The sequence below is a fragment of the Rhinopithecus bieti genome, unplaced genomic scaffold (genome assembly GCF_001698545.2).
Source record: "Rhinopithecus bieti isolate Rb0 unplaced genomic scaffold, ASM169854v2 scaffold_38691, whole genome shotgun sequence".
Lineage (NCBI taxonomy): Eukaryota > Metazoa > Chordata > Mammalia > Primates > Cercopithecidae > Rhinopithecus > Rhinopithecus bieti.
This window is the reverse complement of record NW_016816690.1, coordinates 1,757,051-1,775,875: the sequence shown is the minus strand read 5'-3', so window position 1 is coordinate 1,775,875 and position 18,825 is coordinate 1,757,051. Positions and strand designations below refer to the sequence as shown.

Here is an 18,825-nt window from a genome sequence, read left to right as displayed (position 1 = left end):
AAAAAAAAAAAAAAAAAAAAAAAAAAAAAAAAAATTAAATATTAAGATCTAGTGGTAAATCTAATTACTAGCTTAATTTCAAAATGCAATTATTTAATTTCAAAATGTAAATTATTTTTTTTTTTGAGATGCTTACAAGCGCGCGCCACCATGCCCGGCTAATTTTTTGTATTTTTAACAGAAACAGGGTTTCACCATGTTAGCCAGAATGGTCTCAAACTCCTGACCTTAGCTGATCCTCCCATCCCGGCCACCCAAAGTGCTGAGATTACAGGCATAAGCCACCACGCCCCGCCAACAGATTTTCAAGGTACCAGCAATAACTGTAGTGTAGTAGGAAAATTTCTGCTAATACTATCATGAATTGTTGCCAATATTCATAATCACAGGAAACACTAAATTTCAGTTAGGGTGAGTGAAAATAAAATTATGCTTTTCTCCCCTCTTATCCCCACCCTGACCCCATCCAAATGAAAATGATTCCCCTTTAAAATTTTCAAAAGTAGAGAGAAAAAAGTTTTATGTTACAAACTGAAGGAGGGAGGTTAGATAATAAGAAAGGATGAGGGCCGTGCGCGGTGGCTCAAGCCTGTAATCCCAGCACTTTGGGAGGCCGAGACGGGTGGATCACGAGGTCAGGAGATCGAGACCATCCTGGCGAACACGGTGAAACCCTGTCTCTACTAAAAATACAAAAAAAAAACTAGCCGGGCAAGGAGGCGGGCGCCTGTAGTCCAAGCTACTCGGGAGGCTGAGGCAGGAGAATGGTGTAAACCCGGGAGGCGGAGCTTGCAGTGAGCTGAGATCTGGCCACTGCACCCCAGCCTGGGTGACAGAGCGAGACTCCGTCTCAAAAAAAAAAAAAAAAAAAAAAAAAAAAAAAAGAAAGGATGAAAAAGATGACCATGAGATGTATTAGCATCCTCCTTCTGAAACTGGGCTAGGTGAGATGCCTCTGGTCTTAGATGCAGGTCCAAGGAGCAAGGTAGACAGGTGGGGGCAGGGGCGGGAGCAGTTGCTTTGCTCTCTCAGGAGTCCACACGCAAGAGGGAGCTGGATCTCAGCTTGATCATCTCAAATCCCAAGGTATCATCGTGCCAGGCATTATCCGCCACCCCCAACCTTCTCTGCTTCCCTGACTCCAGCATTCTCAGTTCTCAGCATGACCTCCTCTTCCCACCCCTAAAATGGCTTTGAAGCTAACAGTGCATTGACTTCTGTTCTGAAGACCAGGTTCTCAGTAACTGGAAGGCACAGAGCAGCCCATCTCTGGGGCTCTTCTTGCCGCTCAGTCCCATCACAAGGATGGAATTGTAGCTTTTGTCTTCTCAGTCCAGAGTCTGGGCTTCCTGAAGGAAATTCCACAAGAAAAACAAAGTACAGTGCAGATTCTGGTCTCTAAAAACCTTCTCTAAGGGTGTGGACTGGGAGACAGGTCCAGGTCATATAAAGGAGCAAGTCTGGCTTCAGTGTTCTCTGGGAGTCTCCCTTCTGTCCCCAAGGCTATTTCTGGTCTTCAGGGGGGTAAGGTACTTATCTCCCACACATTGGGGATGTCCCAGTGGAGAGACTGATTTTGAGACCCAAAGTGAACTTGACGCCATGTTTTGGAATGAAAATTCCCAGTGGATTTATCACACGTCTCCAAGGGTTGGCAGCTATAAGGCCTGGCTCAGGGCTTCTACCCCCTTCTACCTCTTCAGTAACCAGTTCTACCAAATCTGCAGGCAGGCCGAAAAAAATCAGCACTGATAGTGGGAAGACAGACATGAGAAATTCCTCCAGCTCCAGGTCTCCAAGCTGTCAGGCACCAGGACCCCCCTCCCCTAGCTCCTGAGAGTCAAGAGCTGCACAACCTGGTGGCTTGCAAGGTGTCAGCCGCTTCTCAAAGCACCCCAAATATAAAATCTCAATAGCGGCTCATTTTCCCCAGTACCGCAGTCCCCATGCCCCACCTAGACAGAAATAATGGAACTTGCAGCATTTTGCAATCCCGAGCTGCACAGCCCAGAACCGGGTTTCCCAACCTGTAGAGGCCACACCCGCGTCTCCTGGGCGGGCAGTGCCGGTAATCCCCAACAAGCCCCAGCGTGCTTGGAATTAACGGGTCTGTGCCCAGATAAAGGACCTCCGTCTCAGGGCCCCTCCCCATACAGGCACCTGCCCTCCAGGGCTGCGCGACCCGCCCCCAATCCCGGGCTCTGGAATCCAGCCAAATCTCTGCGTTCCCGAAACCACTAGTTCCCTCCCTCCTGGAACCCCACGGCTTCAGTTCTGGACCCCCAACCACACGGTGGAGCGGCGGGGAGGCCCCACCTAGGGAGGGGAGGGGAGGAGAAGCAAATAAACACAGGAAAACACGCAGCGGGAGGGGGAGCACCTGGTGGGTGCCCGAGGGTGCGCAGCAAGGAAAGCGTGAGCACAAGGGGATCTCTCTTGTCAGGGGCCTCAGGTGCCGCCCGGGGGCCAGCGCCCTGCGCCGCGCGGTGGACTCAGGCCCAGCTCTTCCCCGTGCACTCTCCAGCCCTGCACCCACCACGAGCACCCTCCACAGCGCCCACCTTCCTCGCCGCCCCCTCACCTGAAACCACCAGCGCCTCGTTGGGCCCCACCGTGTGGCAGTTGCCCATGGCGCCGGCGGCACGGACGGCCCTCGGGACCGCACAGACCCGGAGAGCAGCAGCGGGTCCGCAGCACTGGCCGCGCCCAGCCTATCCCGCCACCCCCAGCGGCCGGCCGCCCGCTCGCCCGCGCCCCTCTGTGGTCGCAGCCCCGCCGGAAGTGTGGCGGCGGAGGGCGGGGCCGGCGGGTTGAGGCAGGAGCTAGCGCAGCCTCAGCGGTCAACGCGCTTTTATTCCAAGGGGCTGCAGATACAGATCGCCCCAGCCCTGCCTCCGCCCGGAAGGCGTCCCCCTACTCCCATGGGGCACCTCGATACCAACTGCCCTGCCCTGACTCACTTCTCAGCACGCATCTTACGGCAGTGGGCCCTGGCCTCAGACCCCTGGGTTCAAATCTCAGGCCCTCCTCCTACTCACTGTGAGACCTTGGGCAAGTCCCTTAGCTCGGGAGCCTTATTCAACCTCATTAACATGGGGGTAATTTAACTACTTCGCTAGACCGTTGCAAAGGGCTCAATTCACTAATTCTCAATGTTGGCAGTGCATCACATTGCCAACTCCCTGCCTCTGCTCCAGAGCTGATCAGAATCAATGAGGGTGGGACCTGAAAATACTAAATCCAAATTTCCGAGAAGCACAGGGTCTAGCATATTACCCACTATCTCTCCATCTGGGGTTACTGTCACTCTCAGGAAGAAATAATCACCCATTATTTCTTCAACCAGGAAAAGAGATGTCCAGGGCACAGCTTGGGGCCCCAGAAAGTAACCATGGAGGTCAAGATCATAAACCCATCAGTGTCCAGGGCATGGCCTGGCACACATCCGAGGTTTTCAAGGGCCATGAAGTGCCATGGAAAGCATCCTGGCCTGAGGGTTAGGAGAGCTGGGTCTCAGGCTCAACTTTAGCCTGAATTCGGTGAGTCATCTTAGACAAATCTGGTGAGCTCTGAGGGCTGGGGTAAGGTTGAGAAACTGTGGGCTCCTCAGGGTGGGGGGTGCTCAGAGAAGATGGGGCCCCTGAGTCCTCAGACTGGGAGTCTTCATCGGGTTCAGCATCCTCCCCAGGCCCAAGCCCTGCTAGCCTCTTGCTGGCCTCCCATAGCCGATGGGCTGCCCGGTCATCTCGGGCAGCTGGAGGCACCTCTTCCACATGGCAGTTGGCAAAATATCTCCCACTGAGGGGCTCGATACCCTCTTGTAGAGCACAATACAGGGGTGTCTGGGCACCCCCTTTTGGCGCCCGGAGCACCAGCCAAGCCAATGGGCACAAAAGTGGGCGCAGCCATCCAGGAACATGGCGCAGGAACAGCTCCGAGTTCACAGGCCCTGTAGGCAGGAAGAAAGAAAGGAGTTGGGCTAGGCACAGTGGTGTGCATTTATAGTCACAGCTACTCGGGAGGTGGAGCAGGAGGATCGCTTGAGCCCAGGAGTTTGAGACCAGCCTGGGCAACATAGTGAAGCTCTGTCTCTTTAAAAAATAATAATAATAATAGAACAGAGCTAGAAGAATAGGGACAGAATCTGGTTTCAAGGGAACAAGGATAGTATTTACCAGGCATTCGGGACTTCTTCGAGGTTACTTCACTCATTTCCTGCATGAAGCCTCTTCCCTTCCATCCAAACTGCTTGTTCACCTCACATCCCAGATTTTGTTCATGCTGTGTCCCATGCCTGAAACAATTCTCAGTCTCTCTCCATCTTTTCTTCTAGCTCAAGTCCTGTTCCTTGTTTAACCAGCATTTATTAAGTACTTGCAGTACAGGTCGGGCGCGGTGGCTCAAGCCTGTAATCCCAGCACTTTGGGAGGCCGAGACGGGTGGATCACGAGGTCAGGAGATCAAGACCATCCTGGCTAACATGGTGAAACCCCGTCTCTACTAAAAAATACAAAAAACTAGCCGGGCAAGGTGGCGGGCGCCTGTAGTCCCAGCTGCTCGGGAGGCTGAGGCAGGAGAATGGCGTAAACCCGGGAGGCGGAGCTTGCAGTGAGCTGAGATCCGGCCACTGCACTCCCGCCTGGGCGACAGAGCAAGACTCCGTCTCAAAAAAAAAAAAAAAAAAAAAAAAAAAAAAAAAACTAGCAGAAAACAAGCCACTATTTTGGACATTAGGGATATGGAGTATAATAGAGGCTTAATAAAGGCTAATTGTGATCATCGCTATTATAATTACTAATGAGCTTTAGGCAGTGACTATCTAAAATGCAGTATGGTAATATGAATATGGCAGATCTTGTTATCCTGGTATAACCTTTTGCATAAGACAAAGTGTGCCTCTGGATCCCCAATTATCTCACTCAGAGTAAAAGTCAGAATGCTTATAGTGAACCTCCCTCCAAACCCTACAGGACCCAGTGCCTCTCTATGACCTCACCTCTTGCCACTCTCCCCCCTCACTCTGTTCCAGCCACATTAGCCTTTCTCAAGCACACCAGGCCTTAGGGCCTCTGCAATTACTTTTTTCTGTTTTGGAGACAGAGTCTCGCTCTGTCACCCAGGCTGGAGTACAGTGGCGAGATCTCAGCTTACTGCAACATCCACCTTCAGGTTCAGGCGATTCTCCTGCCTCAGCCTCGTGAATAGCTGGGACTACAGGTGGCAGACACCATGTCTAGCTAATTTTTGTATTTGTAGTAGAGACAGGTTTTTTTTTCTTTTTTTTCTTTTTTTGAGATAGAGTCTTGCTCTGTCCCCCAGGCTGGAGTGCAGTGGCAGTATCACAGCTCACTGCAACCTCCACTTCCTGAATTAAAATGATTCTCCTGCCTCAGCCTCCTGAGTAGCTGGGATTACAGGCACACGCTACCACGCCTGGCTAATTTTTGTATTTTTAGTAGAGACATGGTTTCACCATGTTGGTCAGGCTGGTCTTGAACTCCTGACCTTGTGATCGCCTGCCTCAGCCTCCCAAAATGCTGGGATTACAGGTGTGAGCTACCACACCTGGCCTAGAGATGCAGTTTCACCATATTGCCCAGGTTGGTCTCAAACTCCTGACCTCAAGTGATCTACCAGCCTCGACCTCCCAAAGTGCTGGGATTATAGGCATGAGCCACCGCTTCCGGCCCCTTTGCACTTATTATTTGCACTGTTCTCTCTTTTTCTGGGCATCTCCCCAGTGAGCCATGTATCTTTCAGGCTTCTGTTCAAATGTCACCTTTACAGATATGTCTTCCTTGACTGCCACACCATATTCCCATTCCATTTGCCCCTCGCCCTGTTTCCTCTTTCCTCAGAGAACTCTATCACCACCCCTCATTGTATATATTTATTGGCTCTCTCCCTCGCCTCCAAACTAGAATGCAAACTCTATGAGGGCAGAGTCTTTGTTTTGTTCACTGCTATATCCCCAGCACTGCAAATAATGCCTGGTACAGAGTAGGTACTCGGTAAATGCTTCTTGGATGAATGAAAAATTATTAGCTATCATCATCATCATTATCAGTTCAGTCAGTGCAGATGGCTCCTGGGGGTGGGAATCCAGGTCTTATTCATGGCCATACACCCCCCAGGGCTCGGCACCCAGGCTTGTGCTGTGAGAGGAAGAACCTAAACCAGGAGAGCCTGGTTCCAAGATCAGCAAGGAACAGGCCTCTCCTTGGACTATGCTTCCTTCCTGCTCTGAGATTCTGTGACTCAATGAGGGATTGGGGGTGGGGAGGTGGTAGTGGTGTGGGGGGCACAGGATGGGGCATGGAAAGGAGAGGGGAATCGGAAGCCGAAGAACCAGATCTCACCTGGGTGGGCTGCATAGCAGGTGATGCCAGTGCCCTCAAGCTGGTTGGCAAGCTCCCGGGCAAACAGTACGTTAGCCAGCTTAGTGTCAGCATATGCCCGCAGCTCCTGCCGCCAGCCCACCACTGGGCGGTCCAGGCGTTTGAAGTCGAGACGTCCCCGACAGTGGGCAGCTGAGGCTACCACCACCACGCGGCTAGGGGCACATGCCTTCAGGCAAGGCAGCAGCAGATGTGTCAGCAGAAAGGGACCGATGTGGTTCACCCGAAGCAGCAGGTTAAACGCCTCGCGGGTCCGGCCACAGGAACTGATCCCTGGGGCAGAGGCTAGATGTAAGTGGCTGCTCCAGAAGGAGCTCTGCAGCCTTGGCATCCCTATCTATGAGATGGGAGTAGGGGGCATCATTCCCATGTGTCCACTGGCCCCAGCAGGGCTTCCGCTGGAGGGGGCAGCTGCCCCTGGCCACCCGCCACCCCCCACCCCGCAGGGCCTGCTGCCCCTCACCGGCATTGTGGATGAGGATGTCCAACCGTGGTTCAGAGCTCAGGAAGGCAGTGGCAAAGGCCCGCACCGAGGCCAGACTGGCCAAGTCCAAGGCCATGAAGATGACCTCATTGTTCCCACTCTCCTGTGGAGCGGCAAGGGCTGGGCTTGTCACCAGGCATCTTTATCCTCTTCCCTCTCCCCAGGAACCAAATTCTGAGAGTTCATCTCCTACTGTTTAATAAAATCTGCCCCTACATCTTAGAGTTTACTAGGTAAGTGTGTGGATTCAAATCCTGACTTTGCCTTTTACTAGAGTGTGACCTTGGGCAAGATACTTAATCTCTTTTGGCCTCAGTTCTCTCACTGCATAAAGGGAATAATAATAACAGTACCAATCTCACTGAGCTGTTGTGAGAATGAAAGGAGTTAACATGTGTAAAATACACTCCAGCAGCACTGGGTAGGTACTTGCTATTATTATCACCTCCTTTCCCCATTACCATTTACCCCAAAATCTGTAACAGACTTCTCACTGGTCTCCTCTCGCCCGCTCTTGCCCCTCCACTCCAAGCACCACGCAGCCACAAAGGGGTTCCTTCCAAAGGCTATTCTGACAGTCCGGAGCCTACTGAGGGCCGTTTACGGTCTCCACTGGTCTGTGCTGCCCAATCTATAAAATCCAAGCTTCTCAATAGGCTCTAGAAGGGCCTCCAGCCCCCTCATTTGCCCATCTTCCTCATACTTTGTGCTCCAGCCTCATTAAATCTTTTTCTCAGTTTTTCAGATCAGTCCAACTCTCTTGCATCAGGGCCTTTGCTTATGCTGTGCTCTCTGCTGTTCCCTTTCCTACTAATCATTAACCCAACTTCTACTGATGCTTAAACGTCTCAGAACTGCAATTACGGCCTTCAGGAAGCCCCTCCCCCACTCGGCTCTGGTGCGCCTTCCTCGGGTGACCCCGGCGCTCCGTGCACTCCCTCTTCGCGCTCAGCCGCCCGCGCCGCACTCTCCTCCCTGGACCCGGATCCTCCGCAGCCCCTTTGCTGGCTTCTCTGTGTCCCGGCGGGTTCTCGGCTCACGGTCCCACGCGCCCCCGCTGCCTCTCACCTGGCGGAGGTCGAAGGCCGCCGCCTCCCCGCGCTCCCGGCTGCGGCACGCCAGCACCACGCGCGCTCCCCGGCGCGCCAGCTCCAGCGCCGTCATCTTCCCGATGCCGCTGTTAGCGCCTGCGGACCGCGGGCGCGAGCCGAGCTGAGCTGAGCCTGGCGGGCTGCCGCTACCGCCGGCCCGGCCTCCCCTCCGCGCGCCCCGCCAGCGCGCACTCACCCGCCTCCGCACTCACCAGTGACCACAGCCGTGCGGCCCCGCAGGTTACCGATGCCGCCGCACGGCGGGGCCTTCACCAGGTTGTAGTAGACAAGCACGTAAGCGCCCAGCAGCAACCCCGTGCCCAACAGCAGCGCCTCCATGCCGGCCGCGCCTCCCGGCTCCCGCCCAGGCCCCGCGCCGGCCTGGATCGCCGCCAGGCGGCTGCCGATCCGCCCCGCACAGGCCTGGAACGGCGCCGGGGCGCGTCAGCCTCCGAAGGCGGAGGCTGGCAGGAGGCTGGGTAGGGGTGTGTGTGCGTGCGGGTGCGCGCCGGCCCTGCGAGCGCCCCCTAGGCGTGCGTCGGCGTCCTGGGGGCGTGTGCGTCTGTGGACACCTTTGAGGTGCGTGTGTGCACTTGGGCCCTGGGAGCGCCCCCTAGGTGTGTGCCTGTGTGAACACCTAGGTGTCAGTGTCCACGGACACCCTGGGAGTGCATGCTAGGTATGTGCATGCATCTACAACGCTTGTATGTGAATGACCTCCAGGTGTGTATGTGCCCGTGGTTCCTAGGATCACCCTTCGGGTTGTGTACGTGCCTCTGGATCCTGTGAGACCATGTAAGCACCTGTAGGTGTTTGTGTGCATTCCGGCAGAGTCCCTCCAGGTATGTGCCTGCATTTGTAGTCTCTGCCAATGCATGTGCTTGAATATCTCCATATGTTTACTCGAGGTGTATGTAGCACAGTCCCTCCCTTCTGAAGTCAAGCGTGTACATGAATACACGTGTGTCTTTGAGTCTAGTCCTAGATGCTTTCCCTCTAGGAACAAATCCTTTTCTTTCTTCCCTTCCTTCCCTTCCTTCCTTCCTTTTTTTTTTTTTTTGAGAGGGAGTCTCCCTCTGTTGCCCAGGCTGGAATGCAATGGCGCGGTCTCGGCTCATTGCAACCTCTGCTTACCGGGTTCAAGTGATTCTCCTGCCTCAGCCTTCTGAGTAGCTGGGATTACAGGTCCCCGCCACCACACCTGGCTAATTTTTGTATTTTTAGTAGAGAGGGGTTTTTGCCATGTTGGCCAGGCTGGTCTCGAACTCCTGACCTCAGGTGATCCGCCTGCCTCAGCAGCCTCACAAAGTGCTGGGATTATAGGCGTGAACCACCATGTCCAGCTGTCTTTTTTTTTTTGTGATGGAATTTCGCTCTTGTTGCCCAGGCTGGAATGCAGTGGCATGATCTCGGCTCATTGCCACCTCTGCCTCCTGAGTTCAAGCAATTCTTCTGCCTCGGACTCTAGAGTAGCTAGGATTACAGGTGTGTGACACCACACCTGGCTAATTTTTGTATTTTAGTAGAGATGGGTTTTCACTGTGTTGGCCAGGTTGGTCTCAAACTTCTGAACTTAAGTGACCCACCTGCCTCAGCCTCTCAAAGTGGTGGGATTACAGGTGTCAGCCTCCGCACTGGGCCAAATCCTTCAATTTTTTATCTTCACATCCAGCCTCCAGCTTCTAGGATTCTTCCCTGTTCTCCCCACACAGGCTAGAGGGGACACTGTTCAAGGTGGCACAGGCAATTGAGGGGTGTCAGAATTCACTCCTTCATTCCCCCTCTGTATCTCCCTACCTCAGCCCCACTAGTGCCTTCCATGGCTGAAGGGAAGCCGGAAGAGATAGAAAGTAAAATCTATGACTGCCTTTCAGGAGGAAATTTGCCTTTGGAATGGTTCTCACAGGTGATAGAGACAGGCAGAGAAGCTCCATCACTCAGTTACAAGTGACCATGATGGCAAGAAGGGTGGGGCCAGCTAGGAACGAATGGGTAAGGGTATTCCAGGGCAGAAGGCCGTTGCCTGAGAAATTCAGTACAACCTAGAACCTGATATTTGGTACTTACGGTGTGCCCAGCAGTGTAGTTAGACTTGGAAATTCTGAGCGGAAGATATTCAAGTTTCTGTCCTTAGGGAGTTCAAAAAGCCCATCAGGACACCGGGAGCAGAGTGATGAAGCCTAGATGGGCAGATGAAAGTCAGGGACAGACCTCAGATTCCAGGGCCAGTTTCCTATTTAGCTGCACTGAGGATTCAGGTTTCCATTGTAGATGCTGTGGGATGAGGCTGGGGATAGAATATTCATTCTCTATCCCTAAGGCAAAATCCTGACACACAAGCAGATGCACCTACACAAACAGTTCTGGAATATACACAGAGGTCCTCTCCATCTGAGGAGGCTGTCCTCAGGAAAACTTCCTGCAGAGTTTTTCACTAAGATCTGGGAGGAAAGCATGGAATTTGGTTTAATGAAGGTTCCCGGGACTTGAGAGTTAAGGTAATGCAGCAGACTCATTTTCTGATGAGGAATAGCAGTTGTAGAGAAGCATGACTGCAGATCACATGACTAGAAGTGACAAGTCAAGACTGGATTCCACTATCAGTCAGGGTTCTCTGGAGAAACAGCCCCCGCGGCCAGCAGACGCACCCATGTCCTTCCATTGTCCTCCATCCACCCTGGCTCACTTTTCTCCAACACTTCCCCTCCCAAACTTCCCTATGGGAATGAGACCTGTTCAAAAGGCCCCCCACCTGCTAGACCCAGATCTAAAAGAGGGTCTCCTCTGAGGGTGATGACAGGTAGGACAGACAGTCAGAAAACACAATTTGAAGTATTTTTGTTTTTTATATACAGAATACAGGAAAGTTTCTGTAAAGTCTAAAACATTACAATTACTATGTACATTGGTACTGGTTGTGGGGGTGGGAGGAGAGGAGGGAACCAGGGGCAGGAAGAAGAGGAGAGAAGTGGCAAGAGAACAAAAAAAGGAGACAAAACAGGATTACGACAAAAACATTTTTGCTACAATAGACAATTTGAGAAAACGCTCTACCACATGTAGTACTGTACACGGTTTTTAAAAACATTGAAAAAATGTCATCACTAGATGTATTTACACAAAATCCAAATACACTTTTCCTTATTTGAAATAAAACAGATGGACAGCCAGAAAAAGAATTCATTTCTCATTTGTCCATAATACACAGTAGCTACCTGTAGTGCAACCGCTGCAGAAAGGGAAAATAACGTGGAGGGTGGGAACCATGGAAGGAAGGTGGGTAGCGATCTTTATATTAAATAAAACAATGATATTGTATAGATTTTGCTGTATGAAAACTGTATTTTTTCTTTTAATATAAAACTATTGTCACTGCCACAAAATAGAACAAGTTTCTGATTATTTTACAACGGCGGGCGAGGGGGAGGGAGTAGTAGGTGGGTGGGGAAGGGTTTTGTGTTGGAGGAAGTGTCCAGACCATGGGTCTTTCCCTCCCTGCCCACGCTGTTCCTCAGCTCGGGTTTGCCGCTTTCCCATGAAATGTTGAGTACAAATATATGTGCAAATGCCCCCTAGAACTTGAGGAAAGAAAAAGGATTTTTAAAAAACAGTCAAAAGGTTTTCTTCATTTCATGCAAAGATTGTAGTTGAAGCGTTTCTGGTAGAGTATAGAAAACACCCGGGCTTGGTTTGTGTACATTTTTGCATTGCAGGAGTCTTGGGTGGGTGTACAGGCCAGTGGTGGGGTAGCTGCCAGTCCTAGGGAACGGAGTTGGAGCGCAGCACAGGGCCCTGGTGGGGCTTGAGAGAGAGCTTCTCGGCCAAGACCCCATCCTGCAGCAGGCTGGCATCGCCTTTGGGCTGTTTGGTCGCAAACTCAGTGATGCTGAAGACAAACTGTAGGCAGCCCAGCTTGATGTAGCTGCCATGGTGCAGTAAGGCCGTGCCCTCCCAGCCGGCCCCACTGCCCCCAATCAAGCTGGAGCTGCTGGCTTTGCAATTGCAGGGTCTCCGCTGCGGCCCTTGGGCCTGGGAACTCATCATGGCTGCCTCCTCACTTGGCTCTTCATCCTGTTTCTGGTGCCGGCGGCGCCCTGGGAAAAAGGGGGATGGTCACAGAAGAGGAACAGTGAGCAGCCAACCCATGTGGGCTGTTTGCCAAGGTAGGGCTCCTGCATCTCCCCATTCCAACTGCTGCATGACTACAGATGAAGGATGCTCAGAAAGGGTTGGTGGAGTCTGAAGTCCCCACAAGTGTGTACACACATGGGGGTACTCAGCACTTGCTTCTCTGGGGCCTGGGCCCATGAGGAAGTAGAGCTTAGTCAATAGGACTAGAAAGGCAAGAGACAGACCATGGGCAGCAAGTCAGAACCACCCTGACTGCGGCCTCAGCTTTGTGGCCACAGACCTCTGCTCCAACTTACTGATGACACTCTGCACTTTGGCAACAATACTGCTTGGGGGGGTTGGCGGGGTCTTCTCCGAGAAGTCACATGAATACAGCACATTGTCCACCGTTGTCCCATGCTCACTGTAGTTTAACAGCTCATAATGTTTGGTATTCTGAGGAGGAGGAGGGGAGATAAGATGTGTGGTCGGCTGTGTGGGGCCTGGGGCTAGGGGGAGAGGACATATGGAGAAGGCCGTGCTGTTCTACCTAGGGAGCCCTTACTTGCCTCCCCAGTCCATGGCCCCTGTCCTTTCAGAAGGGGGCTGCAGATACCTCCTCAGGGAAGCCTTCCTTCTGGTGTCCCACACCCCCTACTCTCCAATCCTCCATTCTGCCTTCTCAGCACTGCTCCTCTTGGTGTGATACTCACTGGCCCGTGATGATAATGAAATTCACAGGGACACATCCACAGGGCTTGGCTTCCTTCTACGCTGGTCCCCTCCCCTGCTTTAGGGTAGGCTCCCTCTGCTGTGCCTGTGACTAACCTCATGAAAAATGGTAGCCCTGCTCCCGTGAAGCAGGTACCCCTGGTAGGATGCTGTTTCACATCAAGACTGTCCTCCTCCAGGAATGACAGGGAGGGAAGAAAAGGAGAGGACTCCCAATCCCTCTTCCCTCCCCTCAGGGCACTGAACAAAGTGGGAGAGGCCTTAGGTTGGGAAAGCTCCCTCCCACCGCACCTCCAGCCCTCACCTCATCGTAGAATATGCAGGCATGTTTCCCGGACACGTAGTTACAGTGACCATAGTTTGTAAGGCACACATCCATGTCAGCTCCTGCAAGGTGGCAGGAGTAGAGGAAAAGGAAGGCAGAGAACAGATTGTAAGGTGTTTATGTGTCGGGGAGGTGAGACAGGGAGTTAGACAGAAGCTAACTCTTCTGGGTTGGCACTACCAGAGACTTCAAGGGTGAGTAGCTCAGGGCCCTCCCCTTTTATTTTTGAACAAAAACTGATGTCTTTTCCAAGCTCCTGATAAAGAACAGCTGTCCCTGCCAGCTGATCTGCTTTAGAACATGTGGCTGCTACCCAGAAGGGAACAGTGAGCTACTGAAGAGGATGGGATATTTCTGTGAAAATACAACAAGAGGGTGCAGAGCCTAGAAAATCATATCACCTTAAAGAAAGGGAAGTTTCTAGGGTAAGGACTAATCTGTCTGTCCTTCTGTACCAGATATAGAACTATCTGTCTCTAGGACTTCTAGGGAAAACAAAACAAAAAAAAGATACAGGTCTAATTAAAGATTGGGTATGTGTGAGCCTATCACTCTTTCAAAGACCACCAGGGACAAAGCATCTGCCTTCTCCTTGGGTTCTTCCCTGCAGTGTTTAAAGTGCCTCCCTGGGCAGTAGTCAGAGCTGACTTTCATCTCTGCTGATGCAATATTGGGCAAAGACAAAGCAAAAGGGCCTGAACAAGGGAAGACAAGGAACTGATCATCTATTTTTGAGACAGGGTCTCACTCTGTTGCCTGGGCTGGAGTGCAGTGGCATGAACAGGATCACTGCCTCGACCTCCCAGGCTCAGGTGATCTTCCCACCTCAACCTCCCAAGTAGCTGGGACTATAGGCATGTGCCCAGCTAATTTTTTGTATTTGTTTTTGGTAGAGATGGGGTTTCACCATGTTGCCCAGGCTGGTCTTGAAGTCCTGGGCTCAAGTGTTCCTCCTGCCTCGTCCTCCCAAAATGCTGGGATTATAGGTGTGAGCCACTGTGACCGGCTGATTGTCTCTATTCTTAGTTTCTCTTGTCTAGCTATCCACTGGTTTAAAGCAGTCAACTCTGGAAAGGGCTTCCCTCACCCCTTTCTAACTTCTGTGGGTAAGGGTATCAGTCTTTAGGGCTGAACAGATTCAGTGTCTCTCCCAGCTTCCTGGCTGGCTCACCTGTCCCGATGTAGAGGGTTCGATAGCACATGTTCACAGCTCCTCCCAACCCTAAGAGGGGGTAGAACACAGCTCGGGCCTGTACCTCCTTTCTTTGCACTACAAGACAAACATAGGAATAGGATCATTCAGAAACTCAGATCCTGTGATCCAAACATAAACCAACAAAATCTGGACCTTTGGCTCATGGCCTGGAGAAAATCCCAATGGATGACTCATCTTTCCAAACTCACATCCAACACTGAGCTGCTGCAGGGTAGACTTTCTCTCCCCACCCACAGCATTTCCAACACAGGGTACAGAGGACCATCTTTGAAGACAGTCAGAGAAGTCAGAGATGACAGTACTCTGTAAGTTCCTGGGCTCCTGGTTGGCTAATCTGGGATATTCTAGCTGGTACTATAGGGAGAACATGGAAAAACAGACGGCATGGACCAGTGTTTCTCAAACTTTAATGTGCATATGAATCGCCTACATATCTTGTTGAAATGCAGATTCTGATTCAACAGGTCTGAGGAGGGGCCTTAGCTCTGCATTTCTTTTGCTGTTTTCTTTAAAAATAGGCAAAAAACCAATGCACTGAGCTCTGCATTTCTAACAAGCTCTCAGGGGCAGCTGATGCTGCTGGTCTGGGAACCACACTTTGAAGCAGCAAGGCTTTTAATGGCTAATGCTCAGACATACCTGAAACAGAGTTAACCACTCGGGGAAAATTTCCAGAAGGTTGGACTACTGTTATTCTATTTCTCACCTTGAACTTGAAAAGTTCCCTCTTGGGAAGCCATTCTTTTAAAAATTTTTATTTATTTATTTATTTATTTATTTAGAGATAGGGTCTCACTCAGTCACCCAGGCTGGAGTGCAGTGGTGCAACCATAGCTCACTGCAGCCTTGACCTCCCAGGCTCAAGCGATCCTCCCACCTTAGCCTTCCAAGCAGCTGGGACTACAGGTGTATGCCACCATGCCTGGCTAAGTTTAAAATTATTTGTAGAGATAGGGTCTCACTGTGTTGCCCAGGCTGGTCTCCAACTCCTGGGTTCAAGTGATCCTCCCGCCTCAGCCTCCCAAAGTGCTGGGATTACAGGTGTGAGCCACTGCACTCAGTCGGGAAGCCCTTCTAATTCAAATATTTGAAAGCAAGTAAGCAGAAAGTACACTACATATACCCAAAGCTACTGGTAGCTGCTTTGCTGTGTCTCGAAGTGGACTTATATATGAAAGAAAGTTACAGCAGACTTCCCCAAGTCTGATAAGAAAGCTGTGGTTGCCATCTTGTTCCTGCTCTCTTCAGAAAAAAACCATGGTGCTTTATTAAGCCCATGAAAAGCACACAAGAAGGTTTGAGATACTGGAAGCTCAGATTCTCCATGGAGGCAAGGTGACCATTCACACACGTAGAGGGGAGATCTGATGATGTGGTGACAGGTGTGTACATGCGCACCTTCTGTGTGGTGCCCTCCAGAAGCCAGCTGATGTGTCCCGACACTGCCCGGTGAAGGTTGGACCCGGGAGGGGAAAAGCTGATGTATTCTCTGCAAGGCCAGAAACTTGATCAGCTTCTCGTCCAGCATATTTATCTCGATTTCTATTAGCCAAAGAGAAAGATTAAAAAGCCGCTGAGATGGAAGTGGAATGTGGAAGCAAATCAGGGTCACGGAGCAAATAGTTCGGCATTTCTAAAATCCAGTCAAGTAACTTTTACTTAAACAGCATTGAGTACAGAGCGTACAGGATCTGCAGCTGGGCATTTCACTTGCTATGTGCAGTGAGATGGGTCCCAATGCAGCCTGTGCAGCTGCCTCCTGCAGTTGGGTGAATTGATTTTAATAGTGCTCCTAGAACGGCACAGTGGAATAAACCACTTGCCTGTCTGTGGGGGAGGGCCTGGATGTCTGATATTGAGACTTGAATTTTCTACCCACCTTGTGTTCACAGAGATCAAGATCTGTCCCTGTTCTCCTGGACTTTGGGGGTTTCCCACAGATGAGGTCCCTCCTTTGGGAGTGAGGATCCTAGTTTTATTCTGCAAATCCAGGTGATCTGCCTAAAGTGATTTTGTTCTCGTCTCACTGGTTCAGCTTGGCTCTGTCCTCCCTCCATCTTTGATTATGTGTATATGCACATGTACAAGGCAGAGCTAGAGAAGGAGCTTTCTTTTTCACCCCACCCCCCTATCCAAAAGGATACTCTTCATTCCCATCTCCCCCTAGGCCTCTGGGATCAGGTGCTCCTTCCCTCCCTTTCTGAAATGAGCTGAATGCTGTATAAGAATAGCACCTTCAACATATCAACTGATGGAACAGCAGCAGCTCATTCACTCACCTCCATTGACATCCATAAATGCTCGAAGTGAGTTGGTGAGGTCCACCATGGCAGTAGAGTTGGCTGGGAAAGAGGGTACGGTTAAAGCGCTTCCTATGGATAACGTGCCGGGGCTGACCTTGCCATCTGGGGACGGAGCAGGAAGACTGTTACTTACGTCGCCTGAGGGAAACCCACCGGTCCAATCCCCCACTGCTGAGACAGGTCTGGATTTCGGACCCAAGGTGATGTTCCCTTCTTGATTCTCAACCCATAGGCTCTGGAACTCCTAGAGCTAAAAACGTGTGGTGAGGAAGGGCAGAGAGAATGACAAAGCACCCGGGCACGCAGGAGTCTCCAGAGCACTGGGAATCATTGAAATCCACTGCTCTGGGGAAAGTGGTGGGGCAGCTTCATTCTTTGGGCCATGACCACCTCCCTGCTGCCTCTACTTTTAAATAAGTGGTGCCTGCCCTTATAATTCCTGCCTACTGAAATATGACTCACAGCATGGAAAATCTACCCACACTGGTATGAAGCGATAAATAGAGACAGGAAAACAGCCTGGGAGTGGGGCCATCCTGGGACCAGGGGCCCCCATGCAGAGAAATCACAATCACCTGGTTACCGAGACTCCCAGCTGACTAGGAGGCCGGCTTCAGTTCAGACGGGAGAGACCACAGGGGGTTCCAGCAGCATCTGAAACCTGGTTCAGATGCCGGGGTCAGCAACCTCAAGGTCCTGAGTGCTGTCTGGGGACAGCTGAGAGAGCAGGTCCATAGTAGGCCAAGTACAGACCTAAAGGACCGCCCTTTGGCATGTGGCCCGAGGGCAAGCTTCTGGGCTAGACCAACCCCTGTGGGTATCCCACTCTACAGCTCCTCTGAAAGACAGTGCTGCTGTCTATCCCTGCTTCCTGACACGGAAGTCCATCAGATGAACTTTGAGAATATGCATCAAGCATGAATCCATTCTTTTGTGCGGATCTGACAATACTGAGGCCATCACCCAGAACCTCAGGCTGATCACAGTAATTCCAGAGAGCACCCTGCCTTCTTTTAAGGTGACAGAACAAAACAGGCAGGGGCCTAGGCCTGGAAGGTGTGGGATGGAATCAGGAGACCTGGGCTGTGGTTCCAATCCTGCCACTGACTCCGTAGGTCATTTTAAGGAAATCACTGAAGCTTTCAGAGTCTAAGCAGTCCCATCTATAAATGGGACAAGTTAACATGTGCTTCCTCTTCTATTACGGAAACGGGAGTAAGACAAACAATACAGAGGCCAAAGTCCTCTGAAGTATTCACAGGGATATAAGTGCTTTTGGAATCTTGTCTTATTTGCCAGAAAGAGCATAAAATTATTCCAAATCACCCCAAGGCTGAGCAGCACTCACCTGACGATGGCGCTGGTGAGCTGAATCGTTGGTTGGCTCCTGTGGCCAAGATACCATCTCCTGCTGCTTGGGGGGGAGTGAGCACCCGGGTGGCATTTGGGGGTGAGCCCAGTGGCCTTGAATCTGTCAACGGAGGTCCTATCTGTGATTGGACAGTCTTTCTTTGCAAAGTGCTGGTGTTCTCGATGCTGGCACAAGAGCTGGGAATGGAAGGGGGCAGGCTTGGGACAGGAACAAAACTCCTCTGGGGGCAAGAGCTGGGGTCAGTGGCATTCTCTGTCTTCACAATGATGCCGACGGTGTGGTTCTGAAGGCCCCCAGCCGCTGGTGGCGTGAGGGGCCGGGGCCAGCCTTGCCGGTGTGAGAGGCCTGGTAGGGGGTGTGTTAGCGCCTGGAAGTCGCCGGGGGTCCGTGGAATCAGTAGGGCTGCTGTAGAGGTGTGGGCCATTAGCTTTCACCTCTGTGTTCACTGGCCCATTGGCAGTCCCACAAGGGGCTTTCTTGGATTTTTCTGCACAAGAACTGCAGCCGATGTCCTCTAGGGCTGGGGGCTGGTGGGGTGGAGAGCAGCTCAAGGAATTCTGGGTGCTAATCCCTGAGGGGCAGGACAAGGGGTAGTGGGAAGGTGTAGGTGTCTTGCCAGCTGTTTGCAGGGAGGTGGTGATTGAGCCGTCAGTCACAATAACAGGCTTAATATCAGCCTTCTCTGTCTGTTCAGAGTCCCAATGCGAAGGCATCTGCTTAGCAGATAAATGTTTCAATATGCTGCACTGGAGCGCAACAACACTACAGAGCCACTGCAATGGAAGGAGAGGAGA

General features: G+C 51.6%; 3 protein-coding genes across 4 annotated transcripts in view; all 3 read right to left on the bottom strand.

Annotated features, from left to right (window-relative positions):
* The window catches only part of FLOT2 (flotillin 2), a 19,740-nt gene extending 16,957 nt beyond the window's left edge, over window positions 1-2,783 (bottom strand). Inside the window, exon 1 of one of the 2 annotated variants that reach the window (XM_017855080.1) lies at window positions 2,582-2,783. In XM_017855080.1, the coding sequence (XP_017710569.1) occupies window positions 2,582-2,630 (49 nt within the window). In that variant the 5' untranslated portion in view covers window positions 2,631-2,783. The remainder of the gene's footprint in view (window positions 1-2,581) is intronic. The other variant, XM_017855079.1, reaches the window with a different exon arrangement.
* Window positions 2,784-2,836: 53 nt separating this feature from the next.
* DHRS13 (dehydrogenase/reductase 13) lies at window positions 2,837-8,493 on the bottom strand. Its single transcript, XM_017855081.1, has 5 exons — window positions 8,186-8,493; window positions 7,951-8,069; window positions 6,862-6,985; window positions 6,360-6,671; window positions 2,837-3,949 (listed from the first exon to the last, which is right to left on the bottom strand). Exons 1-5 carry the CDS (start codon window positions 8,310-8,312, stop codon window positions 3,498-3,500), a joined length of 1,134 nt encoding a protein of 377 aa, XP_017710570.1. The 5' UTR covers window positions 8,313-8,493; the 3' UTR covers window positions 2,837-3,497.
* A 2,306-nt stretch (window positions 8,494-10,799) lies between these two features.
* The window catches only part of PHF12 (PHD finger protein 12), a 52,210-nt gene continuing 44,184 nt past the window's right edge, over window positions 10,800-18,825 (bottom strand). Inside the window, 8 exon segments of the mRNA XM_017855073.1 lie at window positions 10,800-12,067; window positions 12,401-12,539; window positions 13,120-13,202; window positions 14,312-14,410; window positions 15,755-15,898; window positions 16,636-16,761; window positions 18,008-18,386; window positions 18,388-18,804. Of these exon segments, the coding sequence (XP_017710562.1) occupies window positions 11,733-12,067; window positions 12,401-12,539; window positions 13,120-13,202; window positions 14,312-14,410; window positions 15,755-15,898; window positions 16,636-16,761; window positions 18,008-18,386; window positions 18,388-18,804 (1,722 nt within the window). The 3' untranslated portion in view covers window positions 10,800-11,732.

Bases quoted from the DNA above. Each gene is read 5' to 3' on its own strand.
- DHRS13 (XM_017855081.1), bottom strand. From the start codon at position 8,312: ATGGAGGCGCTGCTGTTGGGCACGGGGTTGCTGCTGGGCGCTTACGTG. The intron at 8,070-8,185 runs GTGAGTGCGGAG...CGCGGTCCGCAG, and splicing joins CCGCACGGCTGTGGTCACTG to GCGCTAACAGCGGCATCGGG. The intron at 3,950-6,359 runs GTGAGATCTGGT...TCCTGCCTACAG, and splicing joins CTGCTATGCAGCCCACCCAG to GGCCTGTGAACTCGGAGCTG.